Source organism: Anarrhichthys ocellatus, unplaced genomic scaffold, assembly GCF_004355925.1.
Source record: "Anarrhichthys ocellatus isolate YVR2014 unplaced genomic scaffold, GSC_Weel_1.0 scaffold3, whole genome shotgun sequence".
NCBI classification, from domain to species: Eukaryota; Metazoa; Chordata; class Actinopteri; order Perciformes; family Anarhichadidae; genus Anarrhichthys; species Anarrhichthys ocellatus.
The window spans coordinates 11,177,376-11,198,627 of NW_022280033.1; the positions used below are offsets into that span (position 1 = coordinate 11,177,376).

At 39.7% G+C, this 21,252-nt stretch overlaps 1 protein-coding gene across 1 annotated transcript; it reads left to right on the forward strand.

The window, feature by feature from the left end:
• The first annotated feature begins 129 nt into the window (after positions 1–129).
• On the forward strand, positions 130–21,171 carry lrrc1 (leucine rich repeat containing 1). Its single transcript, XM_031841798.1, has 14 exons — positions 130–712; positions 7,926–8,043; positions 8,723–8,801; positions 10,526–10,615; positions 13,289–13,345; positions 13,528–13,591; positions 14,280–14,354; positions 14,654–14,798; positions 15,131–15,249; positions 15,927–16,010; positions 17,727–17,842; positions 18,250–18,422; positions 19,430–19,569; positions 19,720–21,171. Exons 1-14 carry the CDS (start codon positions 554–556, stop codon positions 19,876–19,878), a joined length of 1,578 nt encoding a protein of 525 aa, XP_031697658.1. The 5' UTR covers positions 130–553; the 3' UTR covers positions 19,879–21,171.
• Positions 21,172–21,252: the final 81 nt, after the last annotated feature.

Below are 21,252 nucleotides of genomic sequence, written 5' to 3' on the forward strand. Positions count from 1 at the left end.
GCTGTGGTAGGCCCTCTACGCCCCATCATGGCGGCCCTGTGCGGGACGGGACTACTACCGAGGGGAGGGACCGGAGGGAGGAGCAGCCCGGATGATGACGTAGGATTGGAATGAGGGAGTGAATGTTCCGGGTCAGAAACTGGACGGGAGAGGAAATTAACTCCGGGACGAGACGGAAAAACGAGAACGCTATACCCTCTTCCACACGGAGATGTAGCCCGTGTTTTAAACGTTGAAGAGAGGGGGGGTTTAAAAGCGACGTGAGGTCGACGTGAGACGAGGAACCGAGCGGCGACACACATACAGGTGCCTGCTACAAAGTAACCAAAGTGAGACATCGACGGAGAATAATTCCCATGTTCGTCGCGACCTAACGAACGGCAGCTCGGTGTTGGAGTTTCGGTGTTCGCTCGTCTGTGAGTTTCGCCACACTTGTGTTTGACGTGTGTTTATATCGAGTCCAGGACCGTCCCGACACGGCAATCTGTTGCATCTCTAGTCCTGCCTGTTTGTTTATCGCACGGGTACGAGGTTTCTCCCCACCTCCCCACTGATGTTTAACTGTATACCCCTGTGGCGGTGCAACCGTCATGTGGAGCTGATCGATAAACGCCACTGCTCCCTGCTGTATGTGCCCGATGAGATTTATCGCTACGGACGAAGTTTGGAGGAGCTGTTGCTGGATGCCAACCAACTCCGAGACTTGCCCAAGGTAAGCAAGAAAAAAAACAACAACCCTGCTTCCGTACACTTAAACGTATCTGATGTATTGTTTTTGGTAACATGAAATGCGTCCCTCCAGTTTAAGTGGTTCCGACGCAGAGCTGCTCAGGCATCCCGTGGGAGGACCTGGGGACAATAATTACGCACGATCAGCAAGGCATGTACCCTGTGTCGGTGGAAATTCCCCCTGAGCTACACACCTCCCACCGCAGGTTAACTAAACGCACATGCCAGAGTCTGGGTTTTTTGGTTGACACCCAGGTGTCTAAAGCGTTCACAGCCTATACCGCAAAACCCGGACATTGTGTCTGATATGCCCCAAAACTGTTTGGGCAGGTGAGCCCCGAGGTCAGAAATAAACAATCTGCGATGCTTTCTGTCATGGTTGCGTGCAGGGAACGTTCAGGAACTTTAACAATATTGATGCAATCTTAAATCAGGAACTTTATGACTCGGTGATACGTATTTAAGTGTTATGAGTAATGGAACCCTAGAGCATTATTTGTTCCACGAAGAGGTGAGTGATATGAATGAAGATAAGTAGCGTTAGTTGTGTGGATATGATTTCCTTTTCTTTTTTTCTCGAAATGTATTTATTGGATTTTCAACATAATCAACATTAACACAGTAATTGCATGTTGTTATTTAGTAAGGTTACATACATATATGTTGATACAATCATTTACAGGTCAAGTAGATCAGAAAGAACAGACTTCGTTAATCTATAGATGCCAACTATAGCCTGAACATACAGGCCCCGTCCTCACCAGTATGTGTCATGTCCTCACCTTTTATAGGTAAAATAAATTCAAATGAAACACAAAATATACAGAGATGTAAATTAACATCACATGGATATGATTTCCATCTAGGTAGACGCATTCACTATCCCATATAAGACACTTGTTTAACTCAACTATAATGTGAAGGTCGATGCTTCATTATTGATCCTGGAATTCATTTTTACAACAACAACAAAAGCAAGTGGCATCCGCTGATGAAGGCCTTGACGTCGAGATGCAGCCGAATTATTAGAGTCCAGACCAACCGTCCAAAGCTAAAAAAAAATAAGCAATTAATTTGGACCAAAATAGCAAAATCCTCACATTTGAGAATCCGGCCTTCTTACATGTGACCCTAGCGCTCAGGATTAAGTGGGATTCTATTAGTTAATGGATTTGCAGGTTATTTCCTGTGGGTACGGACGGTACATGTAATATTTCTCTTTGTCGGGGCTTGTGACCGAAGATCCCAGAGGCTGAGCTGTGGTGTCTTTCTCACATGTATAGCCTGGAGCTGCAGAATGAAAGGACGGCTTTTGTGGTTTTGTAACATTTTCCCTTTAACTTTTGCGGCCAAACCGGTTTTATTGTAGAAGGCGCTCTCAGTTCTGCTCTGGAGATATTTTTAAGCCTGAGAAAATGGTGTTGTCAATGTAACCTTCAACAGCAGAGAGTCCATTTGGTAATATATTGGGACTACAGCTGCTTGAGACAAGTGGACAGATTAGGGAATAAGGCATGAGCCCTCGTATAACTGGAGTCATGGTGGGTCGATGTAAAGCTTGGATTAAAGGACGATTTTGTGCCTCTGACGTGTTTTTCTTTGATTCACAACTGTCTGTAGTTTAAAGAAAAAACACCTGTCAACCGTATCCATACATAAAACTGCTGGTTAGCTCACCAACTTTCCGAATAGTTTAAGTAGCATTAATAATTAGTTTTTCACCTAAATAGAAAATACGGTGATTTTATGTTGAAGCACCTTGAGATTTCGCTTCATTTTAAAGTGTGACAAATAAACAAAATGAGTCATAGGACCCACAGAGGAAAGAAAAGAGGGCTGAAAGAATATTTTTGGGCTTTGCATGTTCATAGAAATGTGATGGAACAGAGATAATGTGAGCAACCTCCCATGGCCCTGTCACACTGCTCACTTTGTCCAGTGGAGAAAAGCACAGGAATAGGTATTCTGACCGGAAACAAAGACGGCATTATGTGTTTTGTTGTTGCCTCACTCGTGCATTTATATGTGCTAGTGTTTACTAATGAAGTGATAATGAATCATTGACCTGAATTGTAAAGTACAGACCAATAAAAAACATAAACCAACACACATGACAGACAGCGCACCTGACAAACTGGGGTCTGCTTTAAGTAAACCCTCTTATCGCCTGGTGCCCTTAAGGATATGATGAGCAGGTGCACTCTCATCGTGACAACACACACGACTGCGTGACAGTAAAGGCGTCTCTATGCTCAGCTCAGAGATATTCTAAGCATGTTTAGAGGGCAGAAGGGTGGCGACAAGAGAAACTGTTTATTGTGCTCTTTGGCATGTAACTAATGTCATCAATGCTTGCTGGGTGAACCCAAGAAACGTCCAACTGGATAAACCTTTTGTGTCAGTCCAGCTCAGTGCTCGCTGTGTGGCCTCATCACACTGCCTCCGAGGTGGCTGAATGAATAAACACTGACCCCCTATTATTGTAGTGACAATGATGTAACTAAGACACAGTAAAATATTTCAAGTCGGTCGTTGCTACCAGCAGGCAGATAAAGACACGCACAAGGCAGCGTTATCGGTGAGATGGAACTGCAAAGTCTTTACGGTAACAAGATGAGGCAAGTTGAGCTAGTTTCAGTAGTTTTACAAAGAAAACTCTGCTGACCAAGTCATGGAGGTATGAAGCACAGTCATGTGTAATGGCTAGGCCCTATTTGTTTTGTCTCTTTTGATTGTTTTATGTATTATTTGTGCTGAGGCAGTTGACCAAATTCACAACCAGTAACTTGTGTCTCCTTGTTTATTCAAAGTTTCCCTTAAGCAACTGTCCCTCAAGATGTATACACACCGTCCTTCTAGTTTGTAAACTGTAGTCGTTAGTTCACTACACTAATAACACTAACTGCAGAAGAAGTATTTCTGCTGTTCCCAGGTCCAGTGACGCTGTAAGACAGACGTGTGGGTGGATGTGTCAAAGAGCTTTGAATAACTGCTTTTTCATCTTTCTTACATCTGCATTGTACACACTTATGCATGACTGTATTATGAAGAAGTGCAACAATTAGTTGATAAATTGATTAGTCAATTGAGAGAAAATGAATCAGCGACTATTTTAAAGTCAGTTAATCGTTTCATTCATTTCTCAAGAGAAAAGGCCAAATGTTCTCTGGCTGCAGCTTCTTTAATGTGACGATGTGATGCTTTTCTCTGTCATATATGATAGTAAACTGAACATATTGTGGGTTTGGACTGCTGGTCGCATAAAACAAGCAATATAAATACATCTCTTCAGGCTGTGGCACATTTTGATGGGAAGTTTTCACTTTTTTTTAAGACGATTAATTGTACAGATTCAGACTTAATTTGAAGCTCTAGAACTTTTCTATTTTCCAACCTGACAAGCATAAAATAACCAGATATAACTCTCAGAGAAATCTCAAATTGCGTTTATTCTGTATTTAAAACAATTAGTCAGTTGATCGATTTGTCAATCGACAGACAATCATTTGGCAACAATTTTGCTAATCAAGCCTTTAAGCCTTTTTTAAAAGCAAAAATGCAAAGAAAAAAAAAATCAATTTCTTCCAGATACTCAAATGTGAATTTTTGCTGGTTTCTTAATATTCTATGAAAGCATACTAAATATTTTAGTAGTTTTATGGGGACCTTTTTTGGCCTTTTCAATAATGACACGCAAAGTGATAGCACAGTGATGGAGAGAAGAAGCCACTCTGAGACCGGAAGCTGCAGGTTTTATGACATGAATGACGTGGTAAATAAAGTGGTGGTATGAATCCCACAGCAGGAAGACGGTTGTTGAGCTGACTCACTCTTACTCTTTTGTGATCTCCAAATATCATCAGGTTCATGAATGTAGTGCAGTTGTTGAGTTTGTGACATGTGGGTCAGACAGTTTTAACTCTGGCTGATGCTGTGCGATATATAATACTGTATACATATGACCATGTAACCTTAGAAGAATTCAACACTCATGCCTTTTACTGCAGTCTTTATGGCTGCAGGGCTGTGGCCTTGCAAAAACACTTTTAATGCAGATTTTCTAAGTTTCTAAGAATATGTAAGGAGTTTGCTACTAAACTACAAACACATCTTTTTGTAGTGCGAGTATGTTGAGGCACAAGCACTGACTTCCCACCTTCAGGCGCGTACTCGTTCTCAATCGAACACTGCTGAAGGGGAAGCTGACGACTCAAACATTGACTCTGGAGTTAAGTGAGTAGTTAATGTGTTCCTGACTAAAGCCTGTTTTGGTTTTTGGGTGTCACACATGAGTGATTGGTTGGGGCGTGGCGCTGAATGACACCAACAGGAAGAACAGGTTGGCAGTTGCTGTAATGCACGACTCGCAAAGCAAATTTGCTACTAGACTGATAATAGAGAATCAATTATGTATTGCTCTTTGTTACTCCTCAGATTGTCTTAATTGTTATCCAGAGGATTAGATTGGGACAACGGCTAAACAAAGGCAGAAGGGATTCAGATTAGGCCTACCCATGTATGCCTCTGCTATGATGTCTGTGTCATAAAGGTGTGGGATAGAGTTCAAGTAGGAAGTCTGAGATCGGTAAACAGGCCAAACAGAATTTTCCTGATATGCCAAGAGGTTAGTTCTCTGGAAATAAATAAGTCCGTACATGCGAGCCAAAACTCCCTTGATAACATCAAGAGACAAATCTTTGAGCTGTGCACTCAAGAATGGGAGAGCGACTGCACCCAGAATATGATTTCGTAAGTAAGTGAAATGTGAAAGTGAGATTAAGGTGGTTAGGATGCAAAAGTCTTCAAGTCTCTTACAATGTCTCTTACAAGTCATTACTTGTAAGAGTACACGCTTGTTTACTCGATGAAACGATGGATTAGAGACTGTTTGAACTGTCTTGAGACCTTGGAATCAAGCACATCTTGTAACAGGGTGGAGTTTGACTTTTGGACTCTTGGGCCTTATTTATTGTGCACACAGTATTAAAATGTGTTATAGTCTATGAATAATGAGTAGCCTGATCACGAGTTCTTATTTTCAAAAATGCAAACGCATTTGACAGATTGCATTTACACCAAACTGACATTAGCCATGATCAGATGTGCTCCTCTTCCTTACCCACATTAAACATCCAGAAACCGAGCACAATGACTTCTGTAGTTTGAGGGAGGAAGAATAAAATATTATCGGAAGTGGCACAATCATTAAGAATTAATCAGAAGTCATTAAGAAGAAGAAGTGAGAAGCTAATTTTACAATATTGAGCTGTGTGGGTTGTCTCCGCACCAGCCTCACTGGCATTCCTTTATAATAGCTTCGATAAAATGTTCAACTCGATTTCATAGACTTGTTGAGGTCCAGCAACCTCCAGACGAAACATATCACATTTACCTGAGCGTACAACAATCGAGGACAGCTTGAAAGGCCAACTAGACATTTTGAGTGTCAAACAGGTGGTTGGAAAAAGCTGTTGCAGCTTGAATTCTTGTTGGTTGCAATGGATTCCAATGGTGACGGCATACAAGAGTATAGCCAAGTTATAGAAAAGGAGAGACCTGAAACTTAATCATCGTGTCTGCTTGGAATGCACATCCATTGTGTTGCACTTCTGAATTTCTTGTGCAACAGGCTTGTGCACAAGAAGAAGAAGAACAAAGTTGTTTATCGAGCCACATTTACGGTGAACATATTTGTTTGCATCACACAGATCAAAAGAGTAGAGCTTGTTTAGCAATCAATTTAAATTATTGAATAAAAGAGAAATGTAGGTATTTAGCAACTGCATTAATGGATGAGCCGTCACGGCCGGCTGCCTAACTTGCAATAGTAGGAAAAATACAAAGGCCAGAGGGAAAATTCATGAGTCTGCTTTTTCTGTTCATGCCAAAACATTCAGGGAACCTGAAGCAGTATTGTTAGCTCCCTGCTTCACCAACGCACAGGCAAGTTTCTGCCCGCTCTTGTTCTGCGGCGTCAAGTATGTGTTTATTGTATAATTGCTTTAAAATAAGTGGGCCAACCGGATCTTTCTTTCCCATAAGTTGACAACAAAGATGGCTCTTTTTACTTACTAGTAGCAACCTGTAATCTTGACCTCTTCAAACTATATTTTACGAGTTGTATATGACTACCTGAGGCCCGGCATTCAGTCTGACAGTGTCAGAAAAGCACAGTAGAGAAGAAAGAGACTTTTAACTGGGAGACAAAAAGAACAAATCTGTTAAAGCCTGCTGAATAAAAATCAAAAAATCTCACAAGGACACTTTAACTGTTAATTGTAATTCCTCAAAAATAGCAGTGAAAATCAGTGAAACAGGAGGCGTTTAGTCATTAGGCCATTGGACAAGTTTACTATAATTAAAGTTCATACAAACCGAGCAAATATTTGAAAGAAGAGTGGAAATAAAAGACGGCATGTTGAGGCAGCAGAATGGCCTCCATCATTGTACTCTTGTTCTCATGCTAAACATTTTTGACTAGAGGATGGCCTTGAACCTGGGTCTTTTTCTTGCTTCATGTACCATTCAAATCCTCTGGTCCTCTACAGTCATTGTGTCAGTGTATAGTCAGTTAGCCTAGCCAAATACATTTTAAGTTAAGTTGATGCATCGCAACCAATGAGCAGACATTTGGACTAGAAAAGCACAGGTTTTACTAATAACCTTAACATAGGCTCTGTTCTATTCAAGTGTCCCGGTAAGCCATGACGGTTAGGCAGCATGCACAATACCAGGACCCTGAAACAGAAGCAGCTAAAAGGCATTCAGCCATCTTTTTTAATTTTTTTTTTTTTTTTTACAACTGTGCTTTTCCTACTGCGGCATGTCAGAATGTCATCATCATGTCTGAAAATACTAACAATGTGTGCTTCTGCCATTCAAAATCAGACTGATTTACTGTCGCATCCTTAACACAGGTAACGATCACCCCAACACAAATGATCTGGGATTGTGTTTCCGTTGAATTCAATTATTTAGTATGAACTAGTACCATTCAAAGGAGCGATCCTGGAAATAACCGTGACTCGCTGTTCACAGTTTTCTGAGATGATGTTGGTACAACAGGTGAGCAATATTTGCCAGGCATTGTTGCGTAACAAAAGTCTCACTCTTTAATCAGTCCAGGAGGCACCAGTGTTGAAATGTAAAACCCGTTTAAGCTTTTTACTGAATATGGGTTTTGTTTCAATTTTCAGCCATTTTTCCAGCTGGTGAAACTAAGAAAGCTTGGCCTGAGTGACAACGAGATCCAGAGACTTCCACCAGAAATAGCCAACTTCATGCAGCTGGTAGAACTGGACGTCTCTAGAAATGGTAAATAAAAACACTGATATACCAATGCAGCACAAACTATAGTAGAATATTATTGCACATGCCACTTTGTTACATAGTACATTTCTCAACTGTGTTTCTGGGTATTTTCTTCACATCTGCGAGAACATTACAAAATGAGCAAGACGTCACTAAGTTCAGCGAATGAATGGCATTGACAGATTTACTCCTCCTCGGAGAAGCCGATGCAACAAACGTGCACGAAGATAAAGTTTGGTTTTCATTAAGCCTCAATCTCCCGAGTCGTTTGTGTAGACGCGGATATTCTGTTAGATACAACAGAGCCGGCAGTTCACAGTTCACAGGCTGTAGAGCAACAAGAACACACATTCAGAAGTTAAAAGGAAGTACAAACTGACATTTAACACACACACTGTTGTTTGTATTGAGTCCTAGTTAAGTGGAAGTGTGTGTAGAGTGAGACATGGTTAACATAACATACTGACTCATCGGTTTTATTTCACATTGGATTTACTACTAAATACCACTTTCTGCAATAATATCTTCACTATTGTTATTGTTCTTTGTTGTTTATCACGTGCATTCAAACCAACTGTTTTTTAATATATTATCTTGTATTATTCAACTACTGCTGATTGTATCTTATGATTATTTTTGATAAAGAAGTATTATAACCAGTGTCTGTTTTTCTTTTATTCAGATATTATGGAAATTCCAGAGAGTATTTCATACTGCAGAACCCTCCAAGTGGCAGATTTCAGTGGAAATCCATTAACAAGGTAAACCTCCAGATTATGTTGTTTTTAAATTTTCAAGGAGGAAAACAAATGACCCATCAGTCATATCTAATACTTGAACAGTGCTCTCTTCTGAAATATTCAGCTGTCAAAGGTCGTAACATTGCTAAACCCTTATTTTTCACGTTTCACATTGATTTTGATACTTAATGCTTTGTGATCTTTCACTAAATTATTAGGCACATTTATCCAGATAAAAGAATGTTTTAATTAAAAAAAGCAAAGAGTACATCTGTAAAAAGTAATTAAAAAAAAACGTTCTTGTGCAGAGGAATTTCTGTTTCCATTGTCTGCACTATGTGTGTGCGTTTGTGTGTGTGTGTGTGTGTTTAGAGATCCCCTGCTGTTACGAACATTCACACACTCTCCTCGACAGATTGCAGATTTTGCATAATATGCTTTTCATTGTGTGTGGGAGACTAAATCTAATTTGCATCTCAGCAGGGGCAAAACCACATTGTTCTGCAGTATATAGTTTAGGAGGCAGCAATGAATAGTATTACAGAGTCATTGGTGTTCAATACTTTTAAAGTGCACTCACACACACACACACACACACACACACACACACACACACACACACACACACACACACACACACACAGTAGTAGCCTAATTTTCCACTCATTAGTCCTATTTAAACTGTTTGATAGTGAAGGTAGTTCCCACTCAGGGTTAGCAGAGATGGGATGTCACATTGGGTCTTTAATATTTCTTTCAACAATCTGAATTATTCAAATTTCTAAAGTATATTCACATATGACATTCAAATGGGAAAAAAAAGAAGCATTTTGTGTCTTTCTCAACTCATCATAATTAAATACAGCATCAGATGATATGAATAACTGAATTTAGTTGTCTGTATTAAAGGAGCTGTCATTTCAGGACTGATGACAGGTTCCAGTTTGAATTTGAGTTGTGCAGAAGTTGTTGATAGTTTGCTTAAGAAATATACAATACCTGTCTGATTTCAATGCTTTAATTACTGTAGTTCAAGAGGACCTTTGGTTTACATTCCTTCTTGAAGATATTAAACCAGAAGTAGCCTTTTTTGTTTCACCAGCCTACGTTAATGTAGGATTCTCAAAGACAAAAACAAGTGAGCTTACGGCTGCCACCGAAAGGGGAGAAGCATTATTTTGTTTTTGCTGCTATTGATCGAAGTGTGACCACAACTAGCATATAAGTAGTCCCATCTGCCCGGCCTGCAATATTAATGAGGATAATGGGTTTTAAAAGCAAAACTCGACAAAAGAAAGTATGCAAGTTGTCTGTCTTGAGTCCATTTAGGAAATTAAATCCGGGCTCCTACGTATTTGGGGTAATTAAAACATTAATGAGAAATGTCCAGTAGCATTCAACAAATTGTCCTGTGTAATCACAGCCCAGCATCCTGGAGTAGAACAGGAATATTCTGACTCTCTTTGTGATATTATATAATGTTACCCCTGATGCTCATAAACAAGTTAAAACATTTGATTTAATGTAGGAGAACAGAAAAGGGCAGATCAGCGGGTAAAGAATAGTAACTAGCACAGATCAGCTAAATCAACTTATCAAGAGTTTAGGGTTGAATTGTGCTGAACATTGCTTAAAGAGCAGTGTGTCTGTAGAAACAAACCAACAACATGGGCATCCAATTAGACTCCGTGCACTCCTTTTCCACCTGCATCTCACCATGTGGCCTCTCTTTTTATTTTTTCCAGGTTACCCGAAAGCTTTCCAGAGCTAAGGAATCTAACATGCCTTTCCATCAATGATATTTCATTGCAAGTTCTACCAGAAAACATCGGGAAGTAAGTAAATGCACCCTTCCGTCGTACTTACTTTGACATATTGATCTCATCTAGCCTTTGCCGATTAAACATGTCCACACAGTTTCACAGCAGCCTGAGGTGCATTCAATGTAATGATGACATCCCACCTGTCTCTCTCTCTGCATTTTCTAGTCTTACACTTTCTTTCTCCTTAATGGTTCTACTAGGATTATCATTCATTTTACCTGTAAATTAATTACATTTCATAAATACTGAAAAAACAATTTCAGTTGTTTTAAAAGCAGACATTTGCTCAACCAAGCCACTGAGCGCCAAGTGATCTTGAGCTTTACAGGTGCCTACATTTCTTTTGTCTCCCTTTCTCCTGATTGTAAGAATTTATTCTAAAATCTCACTGCATTGCTAAAATGATCCCAACCATATTACTCTTCATACTCTCATCAGTCAGGGTCCTCTCAAGCCTGGTTGTGAGATGGCATATAATCTGCTGCAGTAAAAAGGCACGTCTGGCCAGCATTCTTATTCCTATGAGGTCTCCCTTCTTCTTGAGTTCAGTTTGTAATTGGATGTAATAACAGAACTATGTGCTTTTACATCAAATTGCCACAAGGGATGTTTTTAGTAGAAGTTTGGAGTTCAAGCGAAACGGATTTTAATTTTAAACCCTTTCAGGAGGGATTTAAAGGGATGCGATTACTCTCTTGACGTGCACCTTTGGTTAGAATGATGATAATATCCGGACATTTGACTGATTTAAAACCTACTAGTATATAACTGCTGAGAAAGTCAGACGCTTATTTTTGTAAATGCATAACATTTTATGTATTTTTAAGACAGAATTACAAAAATAGATGTCAATAAAGACATGCTCTTTAAAGGCACTTTTTTTCTGATGTGGACACAGTGAAACTTGTGCTGATGTTGTCCAGTATGATATCTAAAATAATAATTGGCAGTGCTCTAGGGGGCATATTTTAACCATAAAATAACTGCTGAATCAGTTGGAGCTAAACTAAACAGAGTTTGGTCTTGGCTGCCTTTGTGCCATAAATTAAGGATTACTGCGTAACCTCTAAGGGATGATGCATTACTGACGGATGAGACCCTGACTGATTCAAGAAAGGATTCTCTTTGCTCCTTTAGTGATCATAACTCAGGATTGTAGGCTTTTGAAATAATACATAATAAATAAACAATATCTTTTTTTAGGCTTAATGTTAATCTGATGTTCTACACATACAGTGTTGATAGACCTAAATTAGATTTCATGCAAGACACAAAACAGCAGATGGATTTTCTGATGAAGATCCATACTGCAATGGATTATAGATGCAGGGGCTAAAACTGGGCTACAACAAGTGTAGCTGTGTTATGTGTTCTTCATGTTGTAGATATTCTACAAAATGTTAAACCAAGCCAAAAAACAATGAAACCAAAGTCAAAATGTGTGCTTTCTGTGAACTGAATGTTGCGTTGGAGATGTCTTCAATAGACCTCTTGTGCAAACCATGTGCGACCGAGCAGCACAGTGATTTTCATGGAGAGAATGTATTTCAATGTTCTCCCAAAAAGATTTAGCTTCTTTCAGAAATCTTTTTGTAGACCAGCTCGTTTTGCTTTAACAGCTACCTCTCATATTGTTAGTGTATATGACTGATTTTGCAAACGGGCTACCTGAATGAAATATACAATTTTCCTACCAACAAAGGCAGCTTGAGTCAAAGAGATCTCCTCGCACCCTTTTCCTCCTGGTACGGCATGTGCCCCACATATGTCCCATATCTATCTTACACAACGCGGTGACTTAAGGCCTGCTCTCTGTCAAGGAAGACGGCTATGAAAAACATGCTGTGGGTTTTTAGAAGTGGTTAAGGTTAACGTTCAAGGGGTGATATCAGTCTTTTATCTTCTGAGACGAGGATGTTTTCTGTCGAAAAAGAAAAGCTTTCACAAACAACTAAGATGCAGTTAGGTGTCTGTTTTCATCATTTCTTCTGTCTGTTTTTTAATCTGTGGCTCAGCGAATAAACAACACTAGATTAAGGAAAAAGTAGCTGTTGTATTTCCTGTTGTCTCATTTGAGGGCCAGCCTGTAAGAACCAGTTCAGACACACCTACTAGATAATGCTAATCCCTTTGGCACAGTCAAACATTTATTTACTCACAAACTGAATGGAAGGGCTTTATTTTGACCCCTCAGTTCATCTCTAATAACACACAAAGGCTGAATTATTTAGTCTGGGATCTGATCAACAAGATGGACTTGTACTGTACTAGTTTGTTGTCATAAAATCCTCCATTAATTGCGTACATTTACAGTACTGAGGCATGCATAAGCAGCTCTGCAAGAAGGTAACCCTGGACTTTGTTCTATGATATCCATTTAGACATTTTGCCCGTCATTTAAAGTACTGGTTGTTTATGCTCCCGCAATTTTACAGCCCTGATAAGACTGACACACCTCCAAAGTACTTCCCGTTCTCAGATATCTGATTGCAAGGAGACGTTTTACAATCATTTTTAGCCTTCATTGAAAACGTATTGTTTGTCTCGAAACACGCAGAGCATCGTGTGTGTGTGTGTGTGTGTGTGTGTGTGTGTGTGTGTGTGTGTGTGCGTGTGCGTGCGCGCGCGCATTTCACAGGATTTTCAGAGATGTATAATCATTCCTATTTTTTCATGTCATTGCAGCCTTTCCAATTTGGCATCGCTAGAACTCAGAGAAAATCTGCTGACATTCCTACCAGAGTACGTATTCAACCAACTGCACTGTCTATGTGGGTTTATATTGTGCTGTAAGAGAGGCTGTGTGTTTTCATTCACACCTTGTTAAACCGAGGTTATTACGTTTTAGAACATGCAGCAGGCCTCTGCATTTTTATTTCGACCGTATTGGCATTTGAACCTTCGTTGGCATGTGTCATCCGCAGGTCACTTTCTATGCTTCATAGACTCGAAGAGCTCGACCTAGGAAATAATGAGCTGTACAGTTTGGTAAGTTGGTCTTGTGTCTGGATGCTGGGGAACTTGTTTACTCAGAAGGATGGCACACAGAACGAGCAGAAATAAACTCTTCCCATTTCCTTCTTCTTGTCACGTCCAAGTAGATTAGCATCCCTCGAGAACGGCTTTCACTTCTTATCACCCCGATGGGAGGATGGCCATCTGCTTTGAGCTTTGGTTTTTAGTTGTAATCTTATGTGGTAAATGATTTACTGACGGATGACGCAAAGTCAAGCTGCCAAGTAAAGGCTCTTTGTGTTTATTTATTTATTTATTTATGTGTACATTGAACTCAATTATTTTCACTGTTGGATGTTCTTTACATTCTCTCTGCTTTCAGTTTTGATAATTGATATTCAGTACACTTCTCAAATCTTATTTATTTTTCGGCACTCTGTTGACACAGACATGTTTAAAACATACAAATGCTCTATAAGTTATTCATTTCACATACCATACGTTTCAATTTCAATCTTTGAATTGGCTTTGACAAATGAATAGTATTCATGATATATTACCCTCTTGAAGAAAGCAGTGTAGCCTCAAACTGTTGGGGGGAAAAGAAGTATAGATAGAAGTTTATGGGAGCGTATTGTATTTTTCTGCTTTGTTGTCTCTTTCGCTTCAAATTTTCCTGGCTCTCACTCTTTGAATCTCTACATTTCTTCTTCCCTCATAGCCAGAGTCAATAGGCGGTCTTGTCAGCTTGAAGGACTTGTGGCTGGATGGAAACCAGTTGGCCGAAATCCCCTCAGTAAGAAACATTTTTCAGAATCTGTTACCGAGTACCACCGTTTCATATAACCTTAAATGTACGATTGTGTGCTCTGAATGTAAATGTAGTGCAGTGATTCATTTGAATTTGACCTTATAGTCATATCTGACTTTGTCTATTATCAGAGTGGTCGCATATGTCTTATGTCGTGGCTCAAGTCCTGAGATTAGGTGTTGTAAATCCATAGACAACATTGATTGTGCTCTGCTTTCCTCGACTGTATTTGTTGCCATGTTATTGTAACTTTGCTTACCGCAAGTCTCTGCTCTGCATTTCAGGAGATGGGCAGTATGAGAAACCTGTTGTGTCTGGATGTATCAGAAAACAAAATAGAGCGACTTCCAGAGGAGTTAGGTGGCCTGGTGTCGCTCGTTGACCTGCTGGTGTCTCAAAACCTAATTGACGCTCTGCCAGAAAGCATTGGTGAGTATCTGCCCAGCTCTTAATTAGCATGATTACGCCACCTTGAGTGCTTGTCTCTTGTATGTTTTGACTATCTTCTCTGAGAGGTTATTTCTTGTCATTGGGTAATAATCATGTATGGGAAAATATATATTTATTTCTAAAAGTTTCATTCACAATGCCTCGTTGGGATGTTCATATCATAAATGTACTGTATGTGGCGAGCCAATACACTAAAAATAAATATGCAAGCATCCATTTTCCTCAATATCACAGTAACCGCTTCATCAGTCTGCTAATCGGTGTCTGAGTAAGGTTGATTTTGATTAATATGTATTTTTCTTTCTTTGCAGGAAAACTACGGAAACTTTCCATATTGAAAGCTGATCAGAATAGGCTAACCTATCTTCCAGAGAGCATTGGTAACTGTGAAAGCCTTACTGAACTTGTGCTCACTGAGAACCAGATACAGGTTTGTGTTTGTAACTGTATTACACCCTGGTCTTTTAAAATGTAAAGAAAACACTGAGATTAGTACATGCATGTAAATACAGTTCATTTTCATTAGCTGTTTCTATGTAGATGTTGCAATAACACAGTTAATATGAAAGCAGCAGCACATCATATCACGGTTTTGGTATAATGGCAGTATAAAGGTTTCATCCTCATTACAAATGACATGAAATTGCTATAGATGCACCATTGAGTATCATTCAATAGGTATAGCCTTTTATGCTGTGCTATGATTGTGAGCTGATTGAAAACATTCGCACAGCCTCACGATTAAACACGGACATGTAAAACATCTGGGATGTGACAGGAATACATTGAGTTGTTCTCACAGAGTGAAATGGAGATTGACATTCAGGCGATGCACACATGGCCGCTCTTACCAGTGTTTTTCTGTTTTGTGTGTTGATAAATGAACCAACTGTGTAAGCAACACATCTCCTTTTGTCTCTGTGCATGAGAGCGCTGCACTGCACTGGTGACACATGGATGATTTGGTTTTCTACGTTGTCCCTCGGATAAATTGACAAATCAGACAAAGTTTATTAAGTTGTTCCAAACATAATGTATAAAGACGGCGCTTCCAGTGTGTTCAAAAACTCAATGTTTTCTAACAGTTTTTTGATTGATTTATTACAGAGTTTGCCGAGGAGTGTTGGGAAATTAAAGCGACTTTCCAACTTCAACTGTGACAGAAACCAGCTATCGGCATTACCTAAGGAGGTAAGCTTTTCATATATCAACCGACATCATTTATTTCACATTTAATTTGAGGATAAACCCCTGGAGACACAGCATCTTCTTTTCAATGTGTAAAAAGTTAAAGGTAAAAAAATACAGGTAGCACTTTCTATGACATCCATGTCCATAATGCATTATAAACATACTTAGAATGGGTTATGATCTGCTTAAAGCAATGTATCATCATGGTTATAAACTATAACTAAATGTAACTATTAATAATGGTGGTATATAATATTGTCAAGTATCATAATACTTAATAATAATTGCTGGTCACTCACTGACATCTTTTTGCAAGCCCATGTCTATAATGCACTATAAACATACTTATATTACATTATAATCTGCTTATAAGCACTGTTTAATTACAGTTGAAAAGCATGCATACATCTTTGTGTGTCAGAAATGGCAGGATCTGTGACTGTTGGCTTGTAGATAACACTCATGGACATGTTTTACATCTTCAGGTCTAAACAGTCGCTGCGGTTACTTTTAAGTCGATGGGTGTCGCAGTTTGGATTGGAACTGCACGTCTGCAATTAGTGGTCTGAAACTGCAGTTCTGAACTGTAATATAACATTATTACAAACCTGAGATTTTCTCCTTCCATCAAAAGTTCATTCACGTTTGGATCAACAATGCTCCTACTTGTCAAGCTCTCTCATCTCACGTTCACTGCTCAGTCCTCTGGTTTGCTCAGCTCTGTCTGAGTGTATCCATTGTGTGTGTATGTGACATTCTTTTCTAAACCTCTTGTCTGTTTAAGTGAAGGTCCGCCTGCTTTAAAGCTTCATCTGAAAGGCTTCTTCAGACGTCGTACAATGCCCCCGTGTCTTTACGATGCAAAGACTGCAGTGTTTGGAGAAAAATAACAGTCGGCCTAGATAATGAATCGATGGCGTCACCTTTTTCTCAAACCAGCGTTGCATGGCATTGCTGACAATCGCAGCGTAGCCATGAACCAAGTATTGATTTGTGCATTTCTGAGCTACTTGACCATTGGCCCAGTTTTATGGATTCTATTGATTGTTTATTAGTCGCTCATAATGCTTTTTCCCTGCTGAATTTTGTCCGTGCTTACATGGAAGCAGACTTAATACGGTGTTTGATTTGTTTTAGAATAGTTTCTTCCTGATGCTTTGTTTACTGCTAGTTTATTATTATTCATTTAAGTTTTATACTTGTATAGTACCTGCTGCACAATGTATGTTATCCACTGCTGATTATTCAGATAAATCTTAGTCCTAATTTAAGCCGCAGTAGAAGGCTAAAGTAGCGTAGAAATAATCATATTAACTTGTGTAGATGATGAGCTTAACGTGCCCATTTTAACATGATGGATCTCTTAAACAATATTTGTATCTCTGCCTTGGCTACTAGGCCTAATTGTTTCCAGTTTTAGGTCCCTCTGCATCAATCCATTGACATTTAACTGGTCTGCCATTGAAATCACCAATTCTGGGACAAAGTGCACAAATGCTGACTGCAGATTTACTCTGGTTTTTATTGTCCTGACTGTGTTTAAAAAAAGACAGATTTATTAACGCGTGCATTTATATTGCATTTTATACACCCAAGGGGAAAAAAGTACAATTGAATCCTATACGTGTGACTTCTTATATATGTTTTCATGTCCCACAGGACACCTGCACACTGTCTGACATGCAGCCTAATCAAATGATCTCTTCTGTTATCTAGATCGGGGGCTGCAGCGGTCTGAATGTCTTCTGTGTACGAGAGAACAGGCTGACGAGGATACCGTCAGAGCTGTCGCAATCCACAGAACTGCATGTGCTAGACCTCTCTGGAAATAGGTACGTTCAGCAACACGTCCATATCCATATTTTCAAGTGATTTGTAGACTTTGTGATTAAATGGTAATGATAAAAAAACCAAATACTGAAATGTGATTTAATTATACTTAATAAATACTTGATGAAATACATGTTTTCTACTCTCTGATGCCCGAAGATTATCTGGATGTTTTGACCATTATTACTATAACCGTCTGTCAAAAGGTTGTCTTGGCTTTGTGTCTCCGCTACTACCAGTTTTGTCTTGTGAGCAAGCTGCAGCGATGTCTGCTGCATTAGTCGCACATAAACATGTTCGCCCTCTGTGACTGGAGGGTTTCCCCTCCTCCACGTTGTCAAAACAACTGCAAACCTGTAGTTACCTTTTGGTTTTCTAAGTTGGTGATTTACATCCGGTCTGCTTTCAGGCTCACCCACTTGCCGATGTCACTCACCACGCTACGACTGAAGGCCTTATGGCTGTCAGAAAACCAGTCGCAGCCTCTCCTCACCTTTCAGACTGACCAGGATCCCGACTCAGGGGAGAAGGTGCTCACCTGTGTGTTGCTGCCACAACAACCATGTGAACCAGACAATAAAGGTACTGTTTCACATCGAGCCGAATCCTAAAATAATCCTCAGAGGTTCTGAATACCCTTCATGGATCATCGGTATTATCAGAAGCAGGGACTGTATCTAGACATGTTTCTTTGCATATGCACTATTTGTTTGTAGATCAGTGTTCCTATCCTCCCTAAGTGTCGGGTTTCCTATAGAGTGAAATGACTTAGTGCCCCACGGTTTTGATGACATTATCGCATGATCATCTGCTCGGGGAAGCACAGTGTGTTCTGCGCCCTCTGATCCTTCCCTGCAGTATCTGTCGATTATGAGGTCCTGTAAGGGATAACAGCCTATGACAGATCAGTGCCTCTCCTGTCCCTTGAGGCCCTCCTTGGTTATGTTTTTCAGAAATGCGGTGGATTGGACATCTAAAGAGGCTTAGCAGAGGCTGGCCCATTGCCGTTAAAAGCTCGCCCACTGGGTAGATGCAGCTGAGGGCTAGCTCTATCTCTGCCCGATACAACGGTTTATTGTAATTCTTTTCCTTTGCTGTCATCCACAGACTTGTGCCTAAGTCAGGATTCACTGAAAAGTGTTTGCTCCTCGCTTGACCCTGTATTGTGCATTGTTTCTCCCTCAAAAATGAAAGTATTCAATACATTTCTTTTAACATAGTCAGACATTTTTGTGACGTGCCATCTCCTCTCGTGGTAGAGATGGAGACATAAGACTGGTGGAGGTCAGATGACCGAGGCTGAAGCTGAAGTTGGGGGCAGGGAAGATTGTGTTGCTGTAAGCCTATGACTAAGCCGGGATTTGAAACTGTGATCGGGCAGTTTCAGGCTCCTTCTTATGAGTGCTGGGTTATGTGACAGATTTCATTTCTTGAGTTGACCGTTTGCAGAGAAGCAATCATAACAACCATATTGATTTTAATGTGCTCACACATCCGCTTCAGATCGCACTCTTCAATTCTATCTGAGCATTTTGATGAGAGCATGCATTCCAGTAACACAACTTGTGTTGTCTCTTTTTAAAAACCAGGCTCTGATAATCTTGCCCGCTGTGGAGCCCTGGATAGTCTGGTGAATGAAGTGGCAGATGACAGTTGGGACAACAAAGCCGTGAACAGGATCAGCGCAATTCACTTTCTTGATGATGAGGAGGACGAGGATGACGAAAAGGTGAGACCAGCAAGCTCGCGGGCAAATCTCACAGTTATAATAGTGGTATTTCACTCTGATGTTAACCTGCTGGTGGTGCTAGAGGACATGTCAGAGGATCACCAAAGTCAAAGACGTACCACTAATTTTGAATCTCTTTCCGTCACACAGGGAACACTACTTCGACGGGCCACGCCTCACCCCGGTGAGCTGAAGACGATGAAGAAAGCGGCCGAGAACCTCCGCAACGACCTGAACGCTGCCAAAGGCCTGGACTCCAACAAAAACGAGGTCAATAACGCTGCAGACAGAGTGACCACATCTGTGTGACCTTTACCTCAGGAATGTTCTTTACCTCCTGTGTCTCGCCGTGTCGTCCCGCACAACCCCGCAGCCCCTTCTTTTCTTTTACCTACAAACCCGGTGTGGCCTACCCCTCCTCTGATTACACACTGGGACGCCTGTAACCTTACTCCATCTCCAGTCCTGTGTGAAACGCGTTTGACTCAGTCTACCACGGCCGCTGTGCCTTCCTCTTTTTAATTAATGTCCACAGTAATAATCTGCACAGAGATGCTCCATTTTAAGAAGATATTTTAAAGATTTATTACTTTTTTTAAATGCCTCTTTATTTTAAAAACATACATTAGGTAGTTGCACTATTATACGTCTTTATAATATGGTCAAAACCTCGTTAATGTATTATATATTTGTTCTATATCTATTTTCCAAAACACTGGTTGAATACGTTTTACATTTTGGGCAAACATAAAAGCAGGAGTTTTTGGAGCTACTGATTAAGGATTATTGTATAGTCTCTTGTGAATATTGATACTTTTATACTTTTTGGCAGCTCGGATGTAAATAAAATGTATAGCAAATTTCTTAATCAGTTGAAGATTTTTCAACTTATTTTTCTTCTCTTTTGAACTTGGTACTTTTGTCTTCAAGGAAAAAAAAAAAAAAAAATCAAAGAAATAAACAAAACACAGTCACTGATGTCTTATTCAATCCATATCATTGCTATTGGGTGAGTGGATGGCCTTGAATACGTTTTTGTTCATCGATAAAACATCTAGACCTATTTTGGGATAATAAATTGATTTGGTTCATTAAGTTTGGATTTAAGTACTGCACATCAACCTTTAATTACTCATCTGCAATGTAATTGTGCAGAAGTAACAATGTCCTCTTATTTATACGTGCTCTGCTTTACTGTTCTGCAATGTTTTTCAAATAGATGCCAAAAACAGTTGTATATTTTAAATAAATCAGTTTTCTTTCCCTTTAGAGTACTGTATAGAATAATCATCGGAGGTTTGGTCAGAATGAGGTTCGTACCACAAGGACGGCATCCTTCAAAACTGCAGTTGTTAGAAGTTCCACTTTAATGCACTTCTCAGCATTTCTTAAATTCTTTTAAATGGTACATGATAATTTGCATTATTTTTGTTTTTAAATTGATTGCAAAAAGTGGACCACAGAAATTGGTCCAAGTGTTGGTTTTTATGTTTTTAATTATTTTCTGATCAAACTGCACAAAACAGATCTCAAATGGGCACTGCGCCTTGAGATCTGAATGACCTTTTAACCACTGATCAATAAAAAGAGTGCAACACTAAACATGTTTCTTATTCCTTTTAATTTTATTGAGTTTAGAGTGAGAGACTCAATCTCAGAGAGATGAACTTAAAAAAACAGATA